At 59.1% G+C, this 22,058-nt stretch overlaps 10 protein-coding genes across 10 annotated transcripts; 4 read left to right on the top strand and 6 right to left on the bottom strand.

The window, feature by feature from the left end:
- Window positions 1–2: 2 nt before the first annotated feature.
- Window positions 3–1,404, bottom strand: CcaverHIS019_0402590 (uncharacterized protein; the record flags this gene model as incomplete). Its single annotated transcript, XM_060600074.1, has 4 exons — window positions 3–354; window positions 578–853; window positions 1,073–1,086; window positions 1,120–1,404. 4 exons carry the CDS (start codon window positions 1,402–1,404, stop codon window positions 3–5), a joined length of 927 nt encoding a protein of 308 aa, XP_060456704.1.
- Window positions 1,405–1,931: 527 nt separating this feature from the next.
- Window positions 1,932–4,435, top strand: CEF1 (uncharacterized protein; the record flags this gene model as incomplete). Its single annotated transcript, XM_060600073.1, has 3 exons — window positions 1,932–1,934; window positions 1,971–2,162; window positions 2,198–4,435. The coding sequence occupies 3 exons, from the start codon at window positions 1,932–1,934 to the stop codon at window positions 4,433–4,435; spliced, it is 2,433 nt and encodes an 810-aa protein (XP_060456703.1).
- Window positions 4,436–4,482: 47 nt separating this feature from the next.
- Window positions 4,483–5,018, bottom strand: CcaverHIS019_0402570 (uncharacterized protein; the record flags this gene model as incomplete). The annotated part of the gene is made up of 2 exons (XM_060600072.1): window positions 4,483–4,841; window positions 4,982–5,018. 2 exons carry the CDS (start codon window positions 5,016–5,018, stop codon window positions 4,483–4,485), a joined length of 396 nt encoding a protein of 131 aa, XP_060456702.1.
- Window positions 5,019–5,710: 692 nt separating this feature from the next.
- PCT1 (uncharacterized protein) lies at window positions 5,711–7,628 on the bottom strand (the record flags this gene model as incomplete). The annotated part of the gene is made up of 4 exons (XM_060600071.1): window positions 5,711–6,021; window positions 6,258–7,018; window positions 7,199–7,385; window positions 7,529–7,628. The coding sequence occupies 4 exons, from the start codon at window positions 7,626–7,628 to the stop codon at window positions 5,711–5,713; spliced, it is 1,359 nt and encodes a 452-aa protein (XP_060456701.1).
- Window positions 7,629–8,191: 563 nt separating this feature from the next.
- On the top strand, window positions 8,192–9,174 carry CcaverHIS019_0402550 (uncharacterized protein; the record flags this gene model as incomplete). The annotated part of the gene is made up of 4 exons (XM_060600070.1): window positions 8,192–8,262; window positions 8,294–8,430; window positions 8,476–8,719; window positions 9,015–9,174. 4 exons carry the CDS (start codon window positions 8,192–8,194, stop codon window positions 9,172–9,174), a joined length of 612 nt encoding a protein of 203 aa, XP_060456700.1.
- Window positions 9,175–9,829: 655 nt separating this feature from the next.
- On the bottom strand, window positions 9,830–11,429 carry SAM2 (uncharacterized protein; the record flags this gene model as incomplete). Its single annotated transcript, XM_060600069.1, has 3 exons — window positions 9,830–10,607; window positions 10,775–11,134; window positions 11,377–11,429. The coding sequence occupies 3 exons, from the start codon at window positions 11,427–11,429 to the stop codon at window positions 9,830–9,832; spliced, it is 1,191 nt and encodes a 396-aa protein (XP_060456699.1).
- A 1,053-nt stretch (window positions 11,430–12,482) lies between these two features.
- Window positions 12,483–14,298, bottom strand: CcaverHIS019_0402530 (uncharacterized protein; the record flags this gene model as incomplete). The annotated part of the gene is made up of 12 exons (XM_060600068.1): window positions 12,483–12,593; window positions 12,650–12,670; window positions 12,721–12,847; window positions 12,905–13,076; window positions 13,115–13,215; window positions 13,270–13,345; window positions 13,378–13,495; window positions 13,534–13,600; window positions 13,636–13,775; window positions 13,874–13,971; window positions 14,063–14,152; window positions 14,187–14,298. The coding sequence occupies 12 exons, from the start codon at window positions 14,296–14,298 to the stop codon at window positions 12,483–12,485; spliced, it is 1,233 nt and encodes a 410-aa protein (XP_060456698.1).
- A 330-nt stretch (window positions 14,299–14,628) lies between these two features.
- On the top strand, window positions 14,629–15,071 carry CcaverHIS019_0402520 (uncharacterized protein; the record flags this gene model as incomplete). Its single annotated transcript, XM_060600066.1, has 2 exons — window positions 14,629–14,754; window positions 14,910–15,071. 2 exons carry the CDS (start codon window positions 14,629–14,631, stop codon window positions 15,069–15,071), a joined length of 288 nt encoding a protein of 95 aa, XP_060456697.1.
- Window positions 15,072–15,148: 77 nt separating this feature from the next.
- On the bottom strand, window positions 15,149–15,931 carry VPS24 (uncharacterized protein; the record flags this gene model as incomplete). The annotated part of the gene is made up of 4 exons (XM_060600065.1): window positions 15,149–15,376; window positions 15,408–15,529; window positions 15,564–15,741; window positions 15,821–15,931. The coding sequence occupies 4 exons, from the start codon at window positions 15,929–15,931 to the stop codon at window positions 15,149–15,151; spliced, it is 639 nt and encodes a 212-aa protein (XP_060456696.1).
- Window positions 15,932–16,293: 362 nt separating this feature from the next.
- On the top strand, window positions 16,294–21,918 carry CcaverHIS019_0402500 (uncharacterized protein; the record flags this gene model as incomplete). Its single annotated transcript, XM_060600064.1, has 16 exons — window positions 16,294–16,336; window positions 16,371–16,504; window positions 16,538–16,740; window positions 16,793–16,875; window positions 16,909–17,243; window positions 17,279–17,511; window positions 17,544–17,647; window positions 17,682–17,962; window positions 17,998–18,201; window positions 18,244–19,044; window positions 19,077–19,152; window positions 19,188–19,798; window positions 19,839–19,850; window positions 20,199–20,234; window positions 20,284–20,515; window positions 20,870–21,918. The coding sequence occupies 16 exons, from the start codon at window positions 16,294–16,296 to the stop codon at window positions 21,916–21,918; spliced, it is 4,437 nt and encodes a 1,478-aa protein (XP_060456695.1).
- Window positions 21,919–22,058: the final 140 nt, after the last annotated feature.

The following is a 22,058-nucleotide window of genomic DNA, read 5'->3' as shown; positions in this document are numbered from 1 at the left end:
GCTTACGCCGGCGAGGGGATGAAGATCCACCACACCGCCTGCACCAAGCGCAGCAGACAGAGAAGGCCAATCGTCCCACCCTGTCCGATGACGCCGAGGAGGGCGCGCGCGCTAAACGCGCCGAAGAGGACTCCACAAACGCCAGAGATACGCAGGTCGCGGCTTGGGACCAGGCGCCACGCAAACAGGTGCGGGTCGTTGAAGATCTCGACCCACGTTGTCGTGAGGACGACCGTCGTGTTCATCGCGCTTCCGATGCGCTTGCCCACGATGCCCTGCAGGCCCAAGCTAGCGGAAAGAAACGCGAGCGCACCCATGCCCATCGGCGTCGCCCACGAGGGGTGCGCGCGGTCGCTTGGGTCAGCAACTCCCTACAATCTTCAGCGCAGGGTCAGCGTGCCGCGGCGTAAAACTGAGGCTGAGCGCTCAACTTAACACACTCGACGAGATCTAGGATCTATTCAAAGCCCCAACGTTCGACACTTGAAAGATCTAGGATCTATTCAAAGCCAACGTTCGACACTTGAATGCGCTTGGACCTAAAAAAATTCTCGACGTCCTTGATGACCGTACTCACTGTGCGTACGCGCTCTCGCCCGAGAATTGGGAGAGGAGGGCGGCGATGGCGGCCATAAATACCTGCAGGATAGAGGTGGACAACAGCCACGCACGCCGGGTGTTGCCAACCTTGGCGCCAATGCGGCCCAAGCTCGTACCCAACCAGAACATCACCAGGGCCGTGAGCGCCTGCTGATCACTCTTCTGGAAGCCATGTGTGCGCGTTGCCGGCGGGTCGAACGTGCGCGCCGCCGCAATGGCGAGTTGGGCGAGATTTCCAGTTTGGAACCCTGGCCTGAAAGGTTATCGCCAATATCCATCGTGAACAAAGAGTCCGGACGAGCCAGGGGGTACGACGAATCGCGCATGCGAGTAGGGCGGGGTTGGCATCGGTCAGGGAGGCGAATGATGGCAGGGATGGGCGCAATGTGTCGAACGAGTTGATGGCCCATGACATTACCGCGAGATTGGAGATCGATATCAGCATCGCAAACGCCGCAGCGCTTTAACGTACCAGACATAGCATGCCTGTCGTTAGCGCACCTCTGATTGCCGACTCACAGTGAAGGAGACGGCTGACGTAAACCCGGTCAGCAGGCAGCCGTACACACTGATCCAGTCGCACTTGTTGGGGTCAATGTTTCCCGCCAACTGAGTAGAAAGCCAACTCCCCTTAGCCCCGGTGTGGGTGGGCAGGACACTTCCGCTTCCCCCACTGTCGTCGCGGTTGGCCGGGGTTGAAGTGGAGGTAGCAGTGGAGGCCGCGATGGCCGCGTACGACGGAGCCTGTGGCGCGGTTGAGTCGTAGGTCCGTCCGCGGTCAGAGAGGAGTGACTTGCTAGTCATGGTCTGTCAAAATGTTAGGATAGGATGGTCAAGATGCAAACGATGTGAGATGTAGTCAAAGATAGACTGCCTAGGCCGGCAGCAATACCCGGGTCAGCATGACGACACTCCTCCGTCACCGGTACATGGCTATCATGTCAACTTTGAGCATCAGTATTGGCTCAAGGCTCATTGAATGGTTGTCGCTAAGGCTTCGCAAAAATGGGAGAGTGATGGGTTGACATTTCGATATGAGGCAAGTGCCATCACAAGCTCACGCCATGGCGCTATCAGATCCAGATCACAGATGCACGAACAAATCTCTGGTCCGTGCGCGGATGGAACCTCCATCCGTAACTTGCCACAGTGTCATAATGCCGATTTGCCGGGTGATCGTCGAAGTTGCCACCTAACGTCAATCCACTCGAGTTGCTTGGTGAGCATTCAATCGACTAGTCTCTTATCAACAACAGCGGCTCCTTGCCTTCCCATTTAAGCTCTCGCCTCCAAACGCTTCTAACCCCTACCTGCGACTGGCTTGATCCACGATGGTAAGCTTGCAAATCCTGGTCATCTGCTAACTCCAGGTCCGCATCATCATCAAGGGTGGTGTGTGGCGCAACACCGAGGACGAGATCCTCAAGGCGGCCATCGCAAAGTACGGCAAGAACCAGTGGGCGCGTATCTCGTCGCTCTTGGTCCGCAAGTCAGCCAAGCAGTGCAAGGCTCGCTGGTACGAATGGCTCGACCCGTCCATCAAGAAGGTCGAGTGGTCAAAAGTGGGTTGTGATGGCTTGTTCATTACTGATACCAGACCGAAGATGAGAAGCTGCTACATCTCGCCAAGCTGATGCCGACACAATGGCGAACGATTGCGCCATTGGTTGGGCGGACGGCTACGCAATGTCTCGAGCGGTACCAGAAGCTGCTGGACGACGCGGAGAAGGCGGAGAACGAGGAGCTGGGAATGGGCGATGGCGACGACGAGGCGTCCAAGCCCGCGTTTGGGTTGCGAACTGGTGAGATCGACACGCAGCCTGAATCGCGCCCGGCGCGCCCCGACCCTGTCGACATGGATGACGACGAGAAGGAGATGCTGTCCGAGGCGCGCGCGCGTCTCGCCAACACGCAAGGCAAGAAGGCGAAGCGCAAGGCTCGCGAGAGGCAACTCGAGGAGGCGCGTCGCGTCGCGTTCCTCCAGAAGAAACGCGAGCTCAAGGCGGCCGGCATCAACCTGAGAGAGAACAAGAAGAAGAAGGGAATGGACTACAACGCCGACATCCCCTTTGAGAAGCAGCCGGCGCCCGGGTTCTATGACACGGGAGAGGAGCGCGCGAAAAAGTACGAGCCGGTGCTCGGGTCGTCGCTGCGCTCGCTTGAGGGCAAACGCAAGCAGGAGCTCGAGGAGGAGGAGGGCAAGAACAAGCGTCAGAAGGGGGAGAAGCAGACGGCCACGGAATTCGTCAAGGCGCGCGAGGCCCAGATCAAGAAGCTCAAGGAGCAGGAGCAGATCGTCCGCCGTCGCCAGCTCAACCTTCCCATGCCTCAAGTCGGTGAGCGCGAGCTCGAGGAGATTGTCAAGATCGGGCAGGCGGGCGAGGCCGCGCGCGGACTCGTGTCGGGCGACGGTGGAGCGACGGACCAGCTCGTCGGCGAATACGAGAACCTGAGCCAGGCGCGGATGGCGCGTACACCTCGAGTCGATGTCGAGCATGACAACATCATGCAGGAGGCGCGCAACCTGCGCCAGATGACGAACGTGCAGACGCCCCTGCTTGGCGGGGAGAACACACCCATGATCTCGCATGATGTCGGGACCGGCAACGAGTCGGCGACGCCGCGCCATTCGGGCGCCGTCACGGTCAACCCACTCGCGACGCCGCGCACGGTCGGTGGAGTAATGAGCACACCGCGTGGACCAGGCTCCACGCCGTACCGTGACAACCTGACGATCAACAACCGCGGAGAATGGGGCGAGACCCCCGCGGACGAACGGCGGCGACTCAAGGACGCCAAGCGTGCGCTGCAAGCGGGCTTTGCGTCGCTCCCGCGCCCCGAGAACAACTTCGAACTCGAGGACCCCGAGGACGAGGAGCCAGAGGAGGACGACGTGCCCATGACCGAAGAGGACGCAGCGGATCGTGACGCGCGCCTCAAGGAAGCGAGGGAGGAGGAGGAGCGCTTGGAGCTGCAGCGTCGCTCGCAGGTTGTCAAGAAGGGGCTCCCGCGCCCCGCCAATGTCGACGCACGCGCGGTACTGCGCCAGCTCAACGCAGAGGCTGCCGACGCCGAAGCGAGTGTCGCGGCGGCCCTCCGTCTCATTAACGAGGAGATGGCCGCGTTAATGGCGCACGACGCGATTGCGCACCCGCTCCCCGGTACGCGCACGCCGGGCAATGTCGCGAGCAACTACGACATGCCCGAGGACGAGTTCGTGACGGCTGCCAAGTTGGCGATCCACGCCGAGGTTGCGAGCGCTCTCGGCCTTCCCGGTGCGAGTGAAGTGCAGACGGCCGTCGTGATCGGGTCTGCAGCGGAGGAGGATGGCGCGGCCTTTGAGGCCTCGTGGGCCGAGTCGAGCAAGGGAATGGCGTTCCTCCCCGGCTCGGGTTGGGTCGAGCGGTCGTCTCTCACGCCGGCCGAGTACGCGAAGGTGATCGCTGCCAGCCGCGAACGCATGGTGACGGAGGGAACCCGTGCCGCCAAGGCCGAGAAGAGGCTCGGCAAGCAGTTTGGCGGATACGGCGCGCTCAACGCGAAACACCGTTCGGCGATCGCCAGTGGGATCGACGACATCCATTCCGCCAAGCGCGACCTCGACACGTTCTCCATGCTGCTTGGGATGGAGAAGGCGGCGGCTCCGGGCCGTATCGAGAAGCTGCGCATTGAAGTCGACGCGCTCGAGCGCCGCGAACGCGACCTGCAAGCCCGCTACGCCGATCTTAATGACCGGCGGCTTGCAGCTCTCGGGGCAGTCGACACCTTGGAGACGGAGAAGCAGGTGCTCGAGGCCGAAGCAGGCCTCGCGGCAATGGAGGCAAACGGGGCGTAGCATAGGAGTCATATTGTAGCATGCAAGGTTAGGGTAGAACATTGCACTCAGATCTCGATCTCGAAATCGTCGGCCTCGTGCTCAGGCTCAGGCTGAGACTTGACCTGCTCTCCATCTTGCTCGCTGTCCTCCTTGTTGCCCTTGTCCTTGCCCTCACCCTGCTTCTTCTTCTTCTCATCCTCACTCTCACTCTCACTCTCACTCTCAGGCCCGCGCGTATCCGGCGCATCAGGCCCACCAGGTGGCGGACCACGCTTACCCCACTGCCCGCCCTCTGGCCGAATACCAAACTGGTCGAGGTCATGGCGCGGATCATTCTCCCAGTCGTGGTGGTGCACCGGACGCGCTGAACACCAGTGCACGGCATCAGCCCAGAGGAGGTCGTTACAAGCCGGACAGCGCTCGACTGAGAGCGAGCCAGAGGAGTCTCGGTCAGTGGGTGGGGGTGGTGGGAGAGAGGGAGGGGGAGGGAGGGAGAGGGAGGGAGAGGGAGGGAGAGGGAGGGAGAGGGAGGGAGGGAGAGGAAGTGGTGTGCAATCAGCTCACTAGACTCGTCCGTGGCGGGGGTGTATTCGTCGTTCATTGAGGATAAGCATGAAATGACGACGCCTCCCAGTTATGTGGCCGTTTAGTCATGGCACCAATGTGAACGAGTCGCATCATGGCAGCGTGTCCTTGACTGTTCACGTCGCATCCTCCCCCTCCTGGTTCTCGCCCTCTTCACCCCCGTCCTCGGCTTTCCCATCACGTTGGTCGCTCCCCCCATCATCCCCAGCCTCATCCCCAGCCTCATCCTCATCCTCGCCCTCGCCCTCACTACCGGCCCCGCCCTCATCCCCGCCCTCACCCTCATCCTCATCCAGATAGCTCGTGGGAGACTCGCAGACTACCCCGCACTCGTGTCCGTCGGTCCAGATACACTCGCCGCATTCACCGCAGTGCGATTCGTCCGAGTCCGAGTCCGAGTCGGTAGCTGTAATATCGGGCATGTTGGCAGTGAGCTGGACTGAAGGCTGCTGGCTAGCAATATAGAGTTGCGAGGACAGAGGCGGCACAAAGACCAAGCAGCCACTGAGAAGAGGAAGACGCGGCGCGGCCGAGTAGTCTTCCGCGCCGGCGACCCGCTCTGACCAAGTTCGGGATACGCACCAGGGTCAGTAGACCGGGAGGCCACAGTCAGCATCAGGGCACTAATCATAGGTATCCTCTACACAGCGCCGCTTGCACGGGTATTAAAGATCTCCGTCACCTTGCCATGTACTCTCCTGCTCGCCACTAGGCGTTTTCGACGACCGACAGAGACGTTAATGCCTTGACTGGCGTTCCCGGCCCCGAGTTGGGCGCGCTCGGCGCGGCGCTATTGCTCTGGCTGATGTCGGCGCTTTCGAGGCCCGCACGCAGCCGCCGCTGCTGCCGACGGTTCGAGCTGAAGTCGCTGTCCCACTCGACGTCACAGGCCAGAAGGTCGATCTGCCCGTTCTTCTCAAGCTTAGTGTCGAAGAAGCTCTCGCGGTACCCGCGGACAATGCGCTCCAGGAGATCCGAAGTCGAGATGGCCGGCGTGCGGCGAGTGGGAAGGAACTTGCCTGTTGTTAGCATGGTTCTGAGAGTGTTGGGAGAGCAGAGGTTATTGATCGCGGTGCTTCGGGGACAGCGCCACACTTCCCCGTCGATCCAGAAGCTGTCCAGAGAAGCTGGACGTGATGGAGCCAGACAATACTCCGGTTCCATCAGCTTCGCACGCATCGCGAACACCATTTCCGCATTTGGGTCACGTCATACAACCTCTCGGCCACCTCTTCGCGCCTGCGAACAAGCTCACCCTGTCCCTTGATGAAGGCGTACACATCGTCATGGTCCTTGGACGGGTACACAATCTCGTCGTGCGCAATGTAATCGATGCGGTGCTTGTCGATCCAAGCCTGGTCTGGCGCCCACGGCGCGTCAGGGACGACCTCGTCGATCCAGCGGCACTGGCGGACACCCGCAACGCGCTCCGCGTGCGTCATCGCAGGCGGACTCTTGTTCTCGGCGCAGAGTGCGTCGGAGCACACACCAGCGAGCAGGTGGACACTTGGGAACGAAAGCTTGGCCTGGCGCAGCTGCATCGCATGGCCAAAGTGGAACAGGTCGTACACGCCGTCAGCGTAAATGCGGACAGGGCGGTCCGTGGGCGGCGGTGATGTCCGCCACCAGCGCTCGACGCCGTCCTCCTCCCCACGCCCGTCGATGGCCCGCTGCACGAACGCGCGGATGTCTTGCTCCTCCAGCTCGCTGGGGAGCTCGTACATGCGCGGTGGGCCGGCGTTCATGCCGGGGGTGACACGGTGCTTGTACGGGTTCTTGAGGGCGGTGCTCTCGGCAACGGGGACGTCCTTGGGCGCACGGTTGCAGTGGCACCGGCCGTCCTTTTCGTGCGCATGGTTGTCCATTGCGCGCGGCGTGGGTGCTCTCCCGATGTGGTTGGCCGATGTGGTAGTGGACCCCGGCGTGGGCGAGGCAGGGCGGCGGAAAGTGTCGTGGGGGTAGCTGGACGTAATGGGCGTCCCGATGGTGGACGAGGATTCAATGTCGCCGTCGTACCTACGCGTCAGCTTAGACTGCGGGCCGCTTCATTTCAAGGCGGAGGCGCCGACCATGCACAGTGACCGCTCTCGGGCGAGACCATAGATGGCCGCTTCGGCCCCAATGATTCCAACTGCATGGCAACAAATCCCAGTCGATTGTCATGCCGCGCAGCAGCCGCGATGAGGATCCACTCACGTAGGGGACTCAACACCTTCGCTCTCGCTCAGCTGTTGGCGCTTATCGCCTGTACGACGGAGGATAGCGTTCAGAGGGAGGGTCGGGGCCTGACGCGGCAGGCCTAGGCGTGGCGAGCTCGAAGCGGAGGGAGTAAGGCTGGGCGCAGTGAATGAGATGAGGCTGCCGACGTCAGACACGTCGTTGTCTGGTAATTAAAGAGATCGTAAGAACGGTTCCGGATGTGACGGCGAGATAGAGTTGCGTGGCGTCGTAAGGTGAGGACGAATCGCAAACAGCGCCGAGTGGTATCCTATCAGCTCAAGATCGCAACATTGGGACAGTGCATACCTTCTTCGCTGGCGTCCTGCGATGATCCGTCGTCGATGGGAATGCGGCGACCGTCGGGAACGCGTGTAGGCTTATAGCGTCGTGGGGGAGCGGCGGCCATAGTATGGTGGGTGTGAGGCAGTGGGTAATGGGTAAAGTGGCGGGGCGCGTGGCGGATGAAATGGGTGGACCTGGGGTTTCGGGTCACACGTTGCCGGGGACACCTCGAGATGACTTGAGAGGATGAGTCTTAAGTTTTTGGAAAGACGTGGAGTGGATGAAGCCAAGAACTTGGTGGCCCAAGAGTGTGAAGATGACTCGGCGCTATGAAGAGTGGAGCTAGCTCTGACGACGGAAGGGGGGTAGCGGCGGCGAAGCCGAGCCAAGTGATAGGATTCTGTACGGTGGTGACAGGTATCGGCGTGCGGGAGATTAGCAGGCATTAAGGAGCGCTTTGCTGCATTATTGTGGGGCAGTACATAGGCGCCCAAAAACCACGTGTGCCGCAGGTCTATCAGAAACCTAAACTCAAGCACGCCAACCTCCCTTTTCCGAATATGTCCGACCGAGTAGGCGTGCGACCACGTGGGACCTAACCGTGTTTGTTTGCGAACCCACAATCGCGACTGACTTCACATCCGTACTTGACATTTCCATCACAAGTGCACAAGTGAACAAGCAACAATGGACAGCGACAGTGAAGAGTACGCGTACGCTCCTATCCGGGGCGACATAGCCGACATCGACAGCCTGATGTAAGTTGACTAGATTCCCCACTGACGCCAGCTCGACAATGCGCAATGCCCGCGAATTGCTCGATGTCGAGAAGGAGTTTGCGTCGATCGGGCAGGCCGAGAAGGTTGTGCTGGCAAAGGAACTCGAGCGGAGTGTGATCACCGGCAAATTGCAGGATGAACTGGATGGTTAGTCGGTCACCTGCGACCCAGTGGCGAAGTCGCTCACACTAGCTCTCACGGAGCGGTACGAAGCCGCCGCACGTGCAGCCGAGCGCCCTGAAGGTGCACTTACGGCCGAGGCGTATGAGATGCGTGTCATCGATCTCGAGAAGGACCAGTATGCTAGCGGCAAGGCTGTGAACGAGGAGGCGAACGGCAATGCGCGGCGTGAGGCTGAACTCACTCGTGCGAGGGGTGAGCGCGAGGACGTGCGCAAGTGGGACCCAACGGCGGACGCGACGGACGCTAGTAAAGTGTGAGTGTGGGCGTGGATGGCGGTGGGGCGGGTCAGACAGGGTGGGGCGGGTGGGGCGGGGCGGGAGCTGGGGAAGGAGAGAGGCGCCAAGGTGGCGGGGGGGCGGGGGGCGGAGCATAGGAGGGAGGATAGTAGGCGGGATGGGTGCACTATGACGAGAAGAGGAGGTTCATCGACTGTCATGCGCCGCCGCATTGATCTCCCCTATTCGGCAGCAGACGGATCCCCCGCTTCTCCATCCGCGGTCCACCTTTCGTGCTGCGCAGCTGGGGTACCTTTGATAAGCTGACATCAGCCTCCGCCTCCAGCTCTTCGCTCAGCTGGGGTTCCGCGCACTCGAGGATGGCAAGATTCTCGTGTCCAACAACTCGACGCCTGATGTACATGTGTTCCCCGTTGGAGACGACCGCGTCGCTACGGCCAACAAGCTGTGGGAGCTGGCAGGGCGGGCGTAAGATCGCAGACGAGTGATTGCAGTGAGGGACGAGAGAGTGGCATGTTGTATGTTCTGTAACTATGAATCGGATTGGACGCGTAATCAATTGTCGAGATAAGAGTCCATCGTCCGTGGCGTACGACACTTCACTTCTCACGCCTCCAGATTGTGGGCACATGTCGCAATCTGCTTGTGCCATCATTGGTACCATAGGGAAGGGGGTGGCGTGTAGCGGCATATGGCAATCCAAGTTAGTGATCGAAGGAACACTCGCTCTCAAGCTTGCGGCGGTTGACGCCATTCATATGTAAACCAGTTCCAGCCTCTACTATGCTGGGGGTAATCGGCGGGCACCGCGTGGCCTGGCGCCCGGACGGGGGGTATGGGTCTACCAAAGGGAATGTGATATGCTGTGGGGTATTGATGTGCGGGGAGGGGCGTGCGAGGTGGAACTCGCGCGTGGGGCCCAGGTGGGGCGTCCCAATGATGATGATGAGGTTAGAGATACAAGAGGAAGCACGGGACCGACGACACGCCCAGCGCACGGAGACGCGGCGGCGGACCCGAGCAGCTGCCTGAGAGGCGCTGCGCGCTTGCGAAGGGACCAAGACACACACAACTAAAGAACTAAGCTAGTCTCGAACAGAGGCTAGAACGCCAGACAGGCCAGGCGCTTAGAACTTAAGCTGCTTGGGCTTCTCCCAGGTGTAGTTGGGGTTGCCGAAGTGGCCGTAAGCGGCGGTCTGGCGGTAGATGGGCTTCTGGAGGTCGAGCTCCTTGACGATGACACCCGGGCGGAGGTCCCAGTTGTTGCGGATGATGTCAACGAGCTCCTCGTCGGTCTTGTTACCGGTGCCGTAGGTGTCGACGAAGATGGAGAGGGGCTCAGCGACACCGATGGCGTACGAGAGCTGGACGAGGCAGCGCTTGGCGAGGCCAGCGGCAACGAGCGACTTGGCGATCCAGCGGGCGGTGTAGGCAGCCGAGCGGTCGACCTTGGAGAAGTCCTTGCCCGAGAACGCACCACCACCGTGGGCACCCCAACCGCCGTAGGTGTCGACAATGATCTTGCGGCCAGTGAGACCGGCGTCACCCTGGGGGCCACCGATGACGAAGCGGCCGGAGGGCTGGATGTGGTAGATGACCTTGTCGTCGAGGAGGTTCTTGGGGATGACCTTCTTGATGATCTTCTCCATGATCTCCGAGCGGAGGTCCTCAGTGGAGATCTCCTCAGCGTGCTGGGTCGAGATAACAATGGTGTCGACACGGAGGGGGACGACGGAGCCCGAAGCGTCCTTCTTGTACTCGACAGTGACCTGGGTCTTCGAGTCGGGGCGGAGCCAGCCGAGCGAGCCGTCGCGGCGGGCCTCGGCCATGGCAGAGTTGAGCTTGTGCGCAAGCATGATGGTCAGGGGCATGTACTCGGGAGTCTCGTCGGTCGCGTAGCCGAACCTGTAAAAGTCAACTCATTGTCCGTGCGCAGACGAGGTGGAGTGAAAAAAAGAAGCGAACCGATCGGGGCGCCACCGTGTCCGTTCTCGTATCACGGGGAAACGGTGACTCGACCCCATGATCATTTCTTCTTCTTCGGAATTTTGCTCTACGCCACCAAAACTCACATGATGCCCTGGTCACCGGCACCGTGGTTCTCGAGGGAACCGTGGTCGAGGCCCTGGGCAATGTCGGGCGACTGCTGCTCAATGGCGACGAGGACGTTGCAGGTCTTGTAGTCAAAGCCCTTGTCCGAGTGGTCGTAGCCGATCTTCTTGATCGTGTCACGGACAATCTGCTGGTAGTCGAGGCGGGCCTTGGTGGTGATCTCGCCAAAGACCATGATCATACCGGTCTTGGAGGCGGTCTCACAGGCGACCTTGGAGTGGGGGTCCTGCTCGAGGCACGCGTCGAGGATGGCGTCCGAGACCTGGTCGCAGATCTTGTCGGGGTGGCCCTCACCGACCGACTCGGAGGTGAAGAGGAAGCTGGGGTTAGCGGTGGCGGCGTTGAAATAATGTGTTCCAGCAGATCAGCCGGGGGAGGCCGACAAAGCTCACACGCATCATGACACAAAGAGGTGAGAGTCCCTCAAGTCAGGCGTGCAACTTGTATGGCGGGGGCATCACCCACAACCGCTGGCAGCTGTGACGTGGCAGGCGGCGGTGGTCAAACGTGCGTCCACAAACAATTTTTCCCCACTATTTTGAAGAGAGGAAGGAATACTCACTGGCCAGGGGCGAGCTGGTTGACGGGGCCGTTGCCGTTAACACCGGTGGTCATTTTGGCGGATGTTGTGAAAGGTTGGTGGTGGGATAAGGTGAGGAGAGGGAGAGGAGAGGGTGAGAAGAGAGATGAAAGAAAAGAGAATGGGAGGAGGTCGCGTCTTTAGAATAGCTGACGATGCACGGTCCTGCGGCGTCTGTATCCGCTCACGGTCAACACGGCCACCCAGTCACAGCGCCCCACTCGTTACAAAAGTCCTTAAGCCCTTAGGCCCTATAGGCTTTAGATAGTAAGACTAGGCTAGTATGGGTCGATGATGGAAAATGAGCAAGTTGGAGGGGGTAATCGCGTGGAAGCTCAAAATGCAGCACGCCATAGTTTTGGTCAGGGTCAGATACTCGTCTTCCCCTATTCCCCTCTCAAATGTGTTTAAACTCCCTCCTATGGCCTCCTAATCACTCTGTTCAACTTTTGAGTAATCTGATCTCAACTATTGCGGGCCCCTTTAGCTCCAACGCGGAATCAATTTTTCAAGGTGATTTGTTGACCCTTGATATTATCCCCAGGCCCCCCCCCCCCCAGAACCCGACAATCCCCGATTCCCGACTGAGCGGTTGGCACGTCCATGACCAAAGGTCACCGTCATGATTTTGCCTAGTACGATAGTAATGGAGAGGCTAGTTATAAATTAAATAATTTAATTTTTAGATCTTGGTTCAAAACCGGCAACATACTATTTAGACAAAAGTCAACATAAGGCATCCAGTTGATCCAGTTGGCACCCTCAAAGTCGCCTTGCTTGCATGCTCGTGCGTTCCTCTGTACCTTGATCCTTTGGACCAGTACCATCATTCCACGACAACGTTACCTTCAACTGGCCCCACAAACACGAGGCTACTCGGCTATTCACCAAATAGTAGTGTTCACGTGAACGTGTGTCATGGCTGCTGCTTAGCTGCCTCGTGTCAGTCGTGTCCGCGCGTCCACACACGTCCCCATTTCCCCCCTGCTTCACATGCGACAATGCTAGATGTAATCCATATCATAGTTCCAGATGTTTCCTCAGCCATTGCTTGTTCCACACAACTCTCCCTTCTAGTCCTCTGCGCTCTACTCTCGAACCCCCGCCTTGAGGAACTCGTCGCTCCAAGGCGCGGACCGTTCCTCCAAGATTTTGGTAGGCAAAATGTCCCTGTACACTCGATACGTGCGCTGGTGCGGCTGGCAGTCAGTGTCAGGACCCGGCTGTTAGGGGAATCATATTACGCAAAACAAACCTCGAGATAAGGGACTTCAGCCTGACGTCAGTATCGTGCTGCATGGATCAATAGGTCGATCATTTACTCACCAGATCGAACACTTCCTTCTCCGTCTGCGGTTGTGGTGGCCGATCAACCACCTGCTTGACGCCGACTTTCTTCATTCTGGGAGATCTCGGTGCCCATTCCACATAGTTCCGATAGAATCGGTACCCCCTGCGATTAGGGATCAGGTTGAAGGGAACGTCAAGTCTGAGGCACTCTTAAACTCACTTCCGCTTCGCCTGGCCTCTCAGCATTCGCCACAAGAACCCATCACCAGTTTCTTGGACAAGAGTTAGGGGCAGCTGGTTTCGCGGCACCAGCTTAAGACTCATGAATCGCCACGGGCTCTGGTGGTTCGCTCTCGTGTAGCCCAGGATGTGTCGCCGATCTGATTTCTTGGCTGCGGCGTGAATACCACTCTAGTGTCCTCAGGCTCACCGACAGACAGCATCTCGTCCTTCGGGATCAGTCCATTGCTCATGACCCGATGATATACGTAGTCGAGAATGTCTGTTTTGGTGCCCAACTCCACATACGCGCTGGTCAGTTAGTGACAACTGGGGCACGCTGCAGAGATAAGGCACTGCGCTCACTCGCTGTACACCAGGACGTTAATGCTCGGTGAGTACTCCAGACCACATCGATATGGCCCCACAATCTCAAAAGTGACTTTGATCAGTAGCAGAGTAGTTGGTACTTACGGTCTGGGGCTTCGCTAATTTGTCTTGGGTCACATATTTCCTCAAGTCGGGCCTTGAATGAGTTCATCTCATGTCTGGGGATCATGTTGTCCATGGCGGGTAAGCGGTTGAGCGACAGCTGAGGATGAGCGTGGCAATGAACAGGTTGTAGCGCACCATCTGGCTCTTTGTAATCTTGGGCCACGCGGCCAAATCATCAAGTGTTCGTAACCCAGCATCCGCCCTTGGGTCAGCATGATCCTAACCCAACGGTCTCACAGACGGGCAGCCTGTATCCTTCCGATGCTGTGAATGCGCAGGAATTGGGATGCTGCCAGATCAACCTCAGTTCTCTGTTGGATATAGGGGTCCGGTCTTCCCTTTGAGATGCTGTCAATCACGGCCCATGCTGCAGGGTTCTGCCATCAGCCCAGTCAAGCTTGAGGCAAGGTCTCGTGGGCGGGTAAGGGGAGAAGGAGGAGGGGGTAGCCGTCCTAAGACCAAGAAATCTGCTCACGCCTCGGGGTAGCATCTGGTCTATCTCTCCGAGTGAGACATCGGGCTCGCCTGGTTGAAGCAAAGCGAGCATGTCGTACGCCTCCTGGAAATATTCCCCTGACGTCAGCCGTCGCCGCAAGCCTTTGGCGAACAAGGGAAGAATTGCGGCAGAAGGGAATAGAGCTGATACGTGGATAAGCGTACGCACACTTGTCGTCGTTGCGCATCTTGCGACACATTTCCTGCGCGCGGAGTCGGTCTAGCAGCTCGCGGATTGGCACCGTCTTGGTTGCCCATTCTAGAGTCAGCAGCTCGGGCGGCGGTTGACCTACCAGGATCTCCTCTTACAGTGCGGTCGAAGGGTGCGTTTGTAGTCAGGCTACGCTGCAGTCTGGCTCGTCCTAACGAGGTAAGACGCGCGCGGAGCCCGCTGCGACTGAGCATGGCAACTGGGTGGAGTGAAGGTGGGAGTGGAGGATCGGTGCGATGTCCTCGGAGAAGAGAAAGTTGTAAAGGCCTCGCGTTACCGATGTGGCCCTTCGCCTACGATGTACACCGACTCGCTAAAATGCAGATATGAGTGTTCGACGTGAGTCGCGTGAGTCAGAGTTGCAACCGATGTCAACAACCCCGAAGCCAATCTTTACCACCTCCACCCGCCTTCAGCGGATATGGCAACGAATCTCCGCTTTCCCTCCACGCTTGAGCTTGTTGCGCCTCTGCACACTTCTCATTCATCTCAACCCCCAGGCCCAACTACCGACACTCCTTACAATGTCCAAGGGAACACGTTTCCTCGCCGCTGCGGTGCCGGCCACCCTCGTCTATCTCCTCATGCTCTTTGCGATTCTCCCAGTGCCGCTGGTTGACCAAGACACAGCCGACCTTATCCTGCCCGTTGTGAGTCGCATGTGGAAGCTTCCTCTCGTCGTCTGCTAGTCTTCTCTCCAGAATACAGCAGGTCATGAGGTCGGTCTCGTCCGCTCCTCTTCCTACTACCCTCACCCGCGCTCCTCAGCTGTCGTGGGCCCGGTGCACGCTGTCGCTTACACTAGCTCCCATGGTGGCTCCTCGTGTCCTTCGGGTCATATTCGCTCATGTCTCTCGGCCTCGGCCTCGTCCGCTTCCACGACACGCCCGACGCGTATGAGTCCCTGCTCACTGAGATCGCGCAGGCCAAGAACGAGCTACGCGACCAGGGCGTCACCGTCGATTAGCCCGCGAAACCCATAGACACACGCGTGACTGTATGTAGAGATAGACAATGGTGGTACATGCACATAGTGCTCTAGCTTTAGGCGTTGAGCAGGTCGTTCATCTCGCGCCGCATGCGCTCCATCTCGACCTCGTTCTCGACCTCCTCCTCGGCCGGCAACTCGGTGCCGACACGCCCCGCCTGCCCGAGCTTGCCATCGGTGAGCTCGAAAAGCACCTTCTCCACCTCCTCGTCCGCCTCCTCCTCCAGCTCTTCGTCGTCGAGCCCCTCCATCGTCTCTTCCATCATCTCCTCCATAATGCCCGACTGGTGTCAGCCCACTCCCGGGGAAACGCACCTTCATCATCTCCATGCTCATTTCCCGCATCGTCGCGCTCAGCTGCGGCAGCTTGACGAGCTGGTTCGTTGCCTTCATGATCTCGGTCGACTTCTGGAACGCTCCTGTCACCTTGACCATGGCTGATGTTAGCTCGTGAACCACCGGTTGGCGTACCGAGCTGGTGCTGCAGCTGCATGTCGACCGAGTTGATGCGGGCCTTGGTGGACTGTAGCCGATCGCGCTGCTTGTTGGCGCGCACAATCTCCTTGGCGAGGATACGTGCGCTCTTGACATCGTTCTTCTTCGCTAACGTCTTGAGCTCACCGCGTGACTTGAGTGTTGCGCGGTCGAGCTGGCTGTCAGCAGTGCTCGGTGTGGAATGGAGTGGGCAGCATGCCCCTCCCGTAACAGCCTTATCGGAGGCCACGCACATTCGCAATCTCGCGGTCCACCTCGCGCTGGTTCTGACGCAGTTTCCTCCGCCATTCGCGCACGCGCTCTTCGGGAGTTGGGCCGTACAGCCACCGGTTGAGGCTCTTCATCGCGCCAGGCTGAAGGGGAGGGACTGCAGGGCGGGGGAAGGGGAGTTATGGAGTCGGCTGGATGGCGCGAACGGTTGGGGCGACTGGAGGATGGCGTGCTTTGAGAAGACGATGGGAAGAAAGACCAACGGGGCTGGTGAAGCGCGGGGTGGCGATGGAAGATTGTGATGATGAGATGAAGAGGGGGTGCGTCGTCCACAGCCAGGAGTGGTGTTTGAGTGGCAACTCGTAGGCACGGACATGTCCGAATCTCCATTCCCCGGTTGACGAACGCGCCCGTTCCTGGATTGTTGATGCGCGGCAACCATCGCCATCGTTACCATCAAGTCTACATTCGACCTTTCATACCTCCCCCACTGATCATGTGGCTAGTCAAAGCCCGCGGCTCAGTCAACGGGCAATCAGGTAAGCTTGTTGGCTTCCATCTAGCTGATATCAGAGTTCACATTCGTGCTTGAGCAGCGCCGGTCTTACCTCGTAGGGCGCGACAAGGCCGCCGACATCCGCTTCGGTGACCGTGCAGTCCGCCCCAAGGAAGGCGTCCTCGAGGTCGGGGACTGGAATCCTGCGGATGTAAGCTTATAGCTTATTCTGATCTGACAACAGTTCAAGACACCACCTACGCTCAGCTGGCGCGTCGAGCCGAAGAAGAACGGCACCTTCCCCCCTACCAAGGCGCTCAGCCAACGCCTCCCGTCCGCGACGTACCGCAGAGACGACTATGACGTTGAAGAGCTAGACGGAGGGGTTAGCTACGACTTTGCACCCATCGGGAACGGGATCAGCATCGTCACCGGTGTAGACTTCTAGTGAGCCCGCCAGCTTCCCTAGCTCCTCAGCGGTCCAACGAGTTGACACCAGCGCCGAGTGGCAGGACCTGCAGATCGCGTACGACGGGTTCAAGAACGAGACGGAGGAATTCAAGGACGGTCTCAGGAAGCATTGTGGGACCCTTTTATTGGCGGAGCTGACAACAGGTGTGTCGTGGACGACGAAGACCGACGCAAACACGGATGTCGTCGTGGCCGAGGAGCTAAGCAACGCCTCGAACCCCTCACTGGCAGTGTGTTACGGCGTGCCGATTGTCACCTCTGGATGGCTCAGCATCCTCAGTAACCGCCTCAAGGTGTGCTGGAAGAAGACCGCCGACTGGGAGGACTCGTTCACCATGCCCGACTTGGACGACTTCCTTCCCAAGATGAAGGAGGGTCTACCGACACACCGCGCCGACCCAGGCTCATGGCGGATTGACGCGTCCAACCGCACTCTCTTCGAGAGATTCTACGTCATTGGCCTCATGGGTCCCAGAAAAGTGAGGTTGGTAACGTCGGCATGAACTGACAGCAGCAATTGAAGGACAGTGTCTACCTGTCCGCGATGGGAGCAACGTACAGGGAGCTCGACATGCTCTCGTCCCCACCAGCGTCTGGGTCAGGCTTCCTGGAACGCCTCGCGCCCATTCGCGCCAGCGCTGATGCAGAAGGCCGCGAGATCATCATCGCATACCTCCCCTCGCTCAAGAAGGACTTAGAGGCAAAGGGTGTCAGCTTCGATGACGCCGTCACCAACCCATCCTACAAGTGAATCCCAAATCGCACTTTGCTGACTCCAGGGCGAATATCTACCTTGGCGGAGTTGGTCCGCTTGTGTGGGGCGTGGTGAGGGATGGAAGTGTGGAGGAGTACTTCAGGAGGAAGACTGGCGGACGTCCTGAGCGTAAGTGGTGGCCGCGTCTCAACTGACAAAGCAGAATCTGCTTCAGTGTCCGCGGGAACAGCCGCAGCAACCCGCGAGGAGCTGGCTCCACCCGAACCTGCACCTGCAGAGGCAGCGACGGCCGAGCCCATGCGGCCAACACGGAGATTAACCCGCCGAGCGGGCACCGCGTCGCGCTCAGCCTCCCGGGCTGCCTCCGTGCAGTCAGACGTCGTCCCATCAACATATCCCGATCCGGAAACCGTAGACCCAGAGGGAGCGCCGACACCTCCAACTGAGGAGCCTGCAACCCTAACCAAACCGGCGGTGAAGAAGGTCAGCTTTCGCCTCCGGTCAGCAACTGACCTCAGCCACTCCGCCGCCGCGCTGGCCGAGCCAAGGTTGATGTCGACGACGACATGGGCATGGATGATGCGACTCAAGCTGGCCCATCACAGCCTGCGCCGTCGTTTGCAGCGGACACCCAGTTCTCGTCTGGTGCTTCTGGAACTCAACTGTTCCCTGGGATACACGCAAGCCACCGAGTTCCAGACTCCTTCGCCCTTGACACGCAGGTTGGTTTCATTCGAGCTGCTGGGTAAGCTAACAATTTTAAGGCCGGCTCTATGGCCCCACCGTCGACGGCTCGTCCAGGCACACGCAGGCTCAAGCGGCGGGCTGGTGCCACTCAAGCGTCGTCAGTCTTAGACGACTTCGACACGACGATTCAGTACGAGGAGGAGGTCAAAAAGCAGCAGAAGGCTCGCGAGATTCGTGACCTTTACGAGGAGACCAAGCGCGAGACGGAGAGCCTCAACCCCCAACCGACCAAGCGCCAACGTACACGGGGTCCCCGTCAGGAATCTGTCGAAGAACTCATGGAAATCGACGAGGAAGACTTCGTGACGAAGGCCATCCGCGCGCGCCCGAAACGTGGTGCATCAGCCAAGTCTGCTCCTCAGTTGGCGAGGGAGACGCCGGAGACCACCCGCGATGAGACTCCTGAGGAGGTCGAGGTCCCTACCAAAACGGACGCGAGCCCGGTCAAGAATGCCAGCAAGAGTCAGGCGAAGAAGACCAACAAGGCCCCATCTAAGACCAAGAGCAAGGACGGGACCCCAGATGATTTACCCATGCCGCCATCACAGGTAGACAAAGATGAGGCCTTCCTGCAGGCGATCAAGAAGTCGAAGAAGGCCGGTCTGGACGACATGGACCGCGAGTTCAACGCCATGCATATCCGCAAGGCGGCCCAACAGAAGAAGGACGTGGATTACGCGGTCGTCCGCGACTTTAACGACGATCTGCGCGGTAACTTTATCGAGATTGTCCGCAAGGACCTCCTCCGCGCGGATCCACCGCGGGTCTTACCTCCACTGGCAGACGACGGCCGGCCGAATTTTAAGAAGTTTAAGAAGGTGAATTACGTGGCAGAGCTGTCTGATATCAGAAAAACATCACTCGCCGCCAACCGCTGCAGGTGATGCTAGCTGTGTCGACGGAGGCGGCGGAGATGGGTGAGCAACGTAAGTCAGCCTAGCTGTACGTCAGCTGACATTAGCCTATTGGAAGGCGGAGGCCGTGGAGACACAGCGTGGTACACAGCGCGGCTCCCAGAAGAAGTTGCAAGGGACACAGTCCAAGACGCAGTCTCAGGGTGTTGCCATGCTTGAGGACGAAGACGATGCGCCACTCCTTCCGCGTTCGAAGCGCCGCACCCTCACCCAGATCCAGGAGGAGGAGGACGCAGAGGGAGAATTCGTTCCTGTGGCAAATACGCGCCGCCGCGGTATCACGCCTTTGAGCCAGTCACAGGCAGACCCAGCCCCTCGCCGCCGCAACACGCGTGCCGGGAGTGCAATCTCGGAGCGATCGAATTCGACTACGCCTGCTCCTCCTCCCACGCAGTCTCGTACTCGGCGCGGAACCCAGGCGTCGCGTGCGGTGGTGTTTGACGATGGATCGGACGATGAGCCTGTGTTCGCAACTGCTCGCTCAACCACGCGTACGCGTGGAACACGCAGTGCGGGAGTGTCGAGCACTGTGCCTGCTAGCGGGCTCTCGACGATTAATTTTGACTACGAGGTGCCGAGCAGCACGCGTGCAACTGCGGGTTCGACTCGCGCATCTGCTCGTCGTAAGCTGCTTGTGGAGGACGACGATGATGACATTGTGAGCTACCAAATAGAGACAGACAGTATGCTGACGGAAGGTGTTTAAGGGCGTCTCGAAGAAGCGTCGCCTTGGATGAAATGTGCCATGTAACTAGAGGGCATAGAAGGTAAACCTGTACCATGTTGTGTTGACCTGTTGATGACCTGTTGATGATGAATGACCTGGGACCTGGCATGCATAAACTCGTAATGTAACTGAAACTAGTGGATGACCTCCACCCAGGACAGAGTGCCACCGTCTGCGGAGATATGGGAAGCCGGTGCCTGGATTTAAGGCGTACCTTGAGCCGCCGCGTGGCTTTCTAAGGTAACTGTGAGGTAAGCCTCCAACTACAATCAAGGAAGGGACCGAAAGACCTGGAGGTTGGGGCGCCTAGGGTGAGCAAAATTGTTGAAAGCCTGCCGCTACTTTCTCTTCCACCAAAACCTCAAAAGTGAGTCAACCTTCTCAGAACATCCTCGTCACATCCACTGACAACCAAGATGGCTCCTATCGGCAAGCTCTATGGCTTCTCTGGAAACTCGCGCTTCCGCCGCGCCCTCGCGGTCGCGACCTACGCCGGCCTCGAAGTGGAGACTGACCCCAACTTCACCATGAAGGACGGCGCCTGGAAGACCCCCGAGTTCCTCAAGAAGTTCCCTCTTGGCTACCTCCCCGCGTTTGAGGGTGCCGATGGCCTCTGCCTCCAGGAGTCGGGTGCTATTGCGGACTACTGTGAGTGTCACGTCGCGTTTTGTCAGACGGAGCGAGTCAAGGAAGGTGGGCAAGAGGCCGAGGCCATTAGGAACCTTCCCTCCTCTGCTCACTTGCATAATCTTCCCTCTCTGCTCCTTTGATATCCTCCATCACAACCCCAACTCTATCCCTATCCCCTAGTTCGCGCTCGAGGCGCGGCGGCGTGCACCGTGCTCTGGCCGGTTTTCATGATGAGACGTAAACTTCAGTTATCCCTGTCTTAATGACACTGTGTCGATAATTTCCGCGGGTGGTACCGCATTTTCTGATCCGCACGCCGTCGCCCTTCACTCTCCATTCGTTTGATCGCCGACGCGCCCCACTAACGTACAGTCGCGTCGCTCGCCCCTAACTCGGACCTCGTCCCCGCCGACAAGGAGGTCGCCGCTGAGGTCCGCGAGTGGCAGTACTTTGCCGACCAGGAGATCATGATCAAGACTGGTGTTGCCATGCGGATGCTCAACAACCGCCTCCCCTACAACAAGCCCGTCTTTGAGGGCGTCCTTGGCGAGGTTATGGGCCGTCTCGAGACCCTCGACAAGATCCTCCTGAAGAAGACCTACATCGTCGGCGAGCGCCTCACCATCGCCGACATCTTCCTCGCCACTTCCCTCACCAACTCGTTCACCTCGCTTGTTGACGCCTCGCTCCGTGCCAAGGTCCCCAACGTTGTGCGCTACACCAACACGGTCGTCCGCCACCCCAAGATCGCCAAGGTCTTCGGCACCGTCGAGTTCATTGAGAAGATGCCTGCGTTCCAGGCTCCGGCCAAGGCCCCCAAGAAGGAGAAGGCCCCCAAGGAGGAGAAGCCCAAGGCCGAGAAGAAGGAGAAGAAGCCCAAGGAGAAGGAGCCCGAGGACGAGGACATTGACCTTGCCCCTCCTGCGCCCAAGGCCGAGCGCAACCCCCTTGACGACCTCCCGAAGTCGTCGTTCAACCTCGAGGAGTGGAAGCGCCAGTACTCGAACCTCGACACCCGCGGTGCCAACAGCTCGCTCGAGTGGTTCTACAAGAACTTTGACTGGGAGGGCTTCTCGATCTGGCGCATGGACTTCAATTACAACGACGAGCTCACCATGACCTTCATGTCCAACAACCAGATTGGCGGCTTCTTCACTCGTCTCGAGGCGACCCGCAAGTACGCGTTCGGTTCGACGGGTGTCCTCGGCGTGAACAACGACTCGGTCATCGCCGGTGCCCTCATTGTCCGTGGCCAGGACGCCCTCCCCATCGTCTCAGCCGCCCCCGACCACGAGTCGTACACCTTCACCAAGCTCGACGTCCAGGGCAAGCCCGAGGACAAGGAGTTCTTCGAGGGTGCCCTCGCCTGGGACCTCAAGATCGACGGCAAGGAGTTCGCCGACGGCAAGGTTCTCAAGTAAACGTCGATCTGGCGTGTTAATAAAGGGGGGTTGAGATGGCCGTGCGGGTGGTGTGGACAGCATAGAGCACCACGCGCCGGCAAGGCCTGGTAGAAGGCCTGTAGTAGCAGCCGCGCATGTTGTGTCCATAATGCACTGCG

The sequence above is a fragment of the Cutaneotrichosporon cavernicola genome, assembly GCF_030864355.1.
Source record: "Cutaneotrichosporon cavernicola HIS019 DNA, chromosome: 4".
NCBI classification, from domain to species: domain Eukaryota; kingdom Fungi; phylum Basidiomycota; class Tremellomycetes; order Trichosporonales; family Trichosporonaceae; genus Cutaneotrichosporon; species Cutaneotrichosporon cavernicola.
Note: the sequence above shows the minus strand (reverse complement) of the source record. Positions and strands in the feature narration are given on the sequence as shown.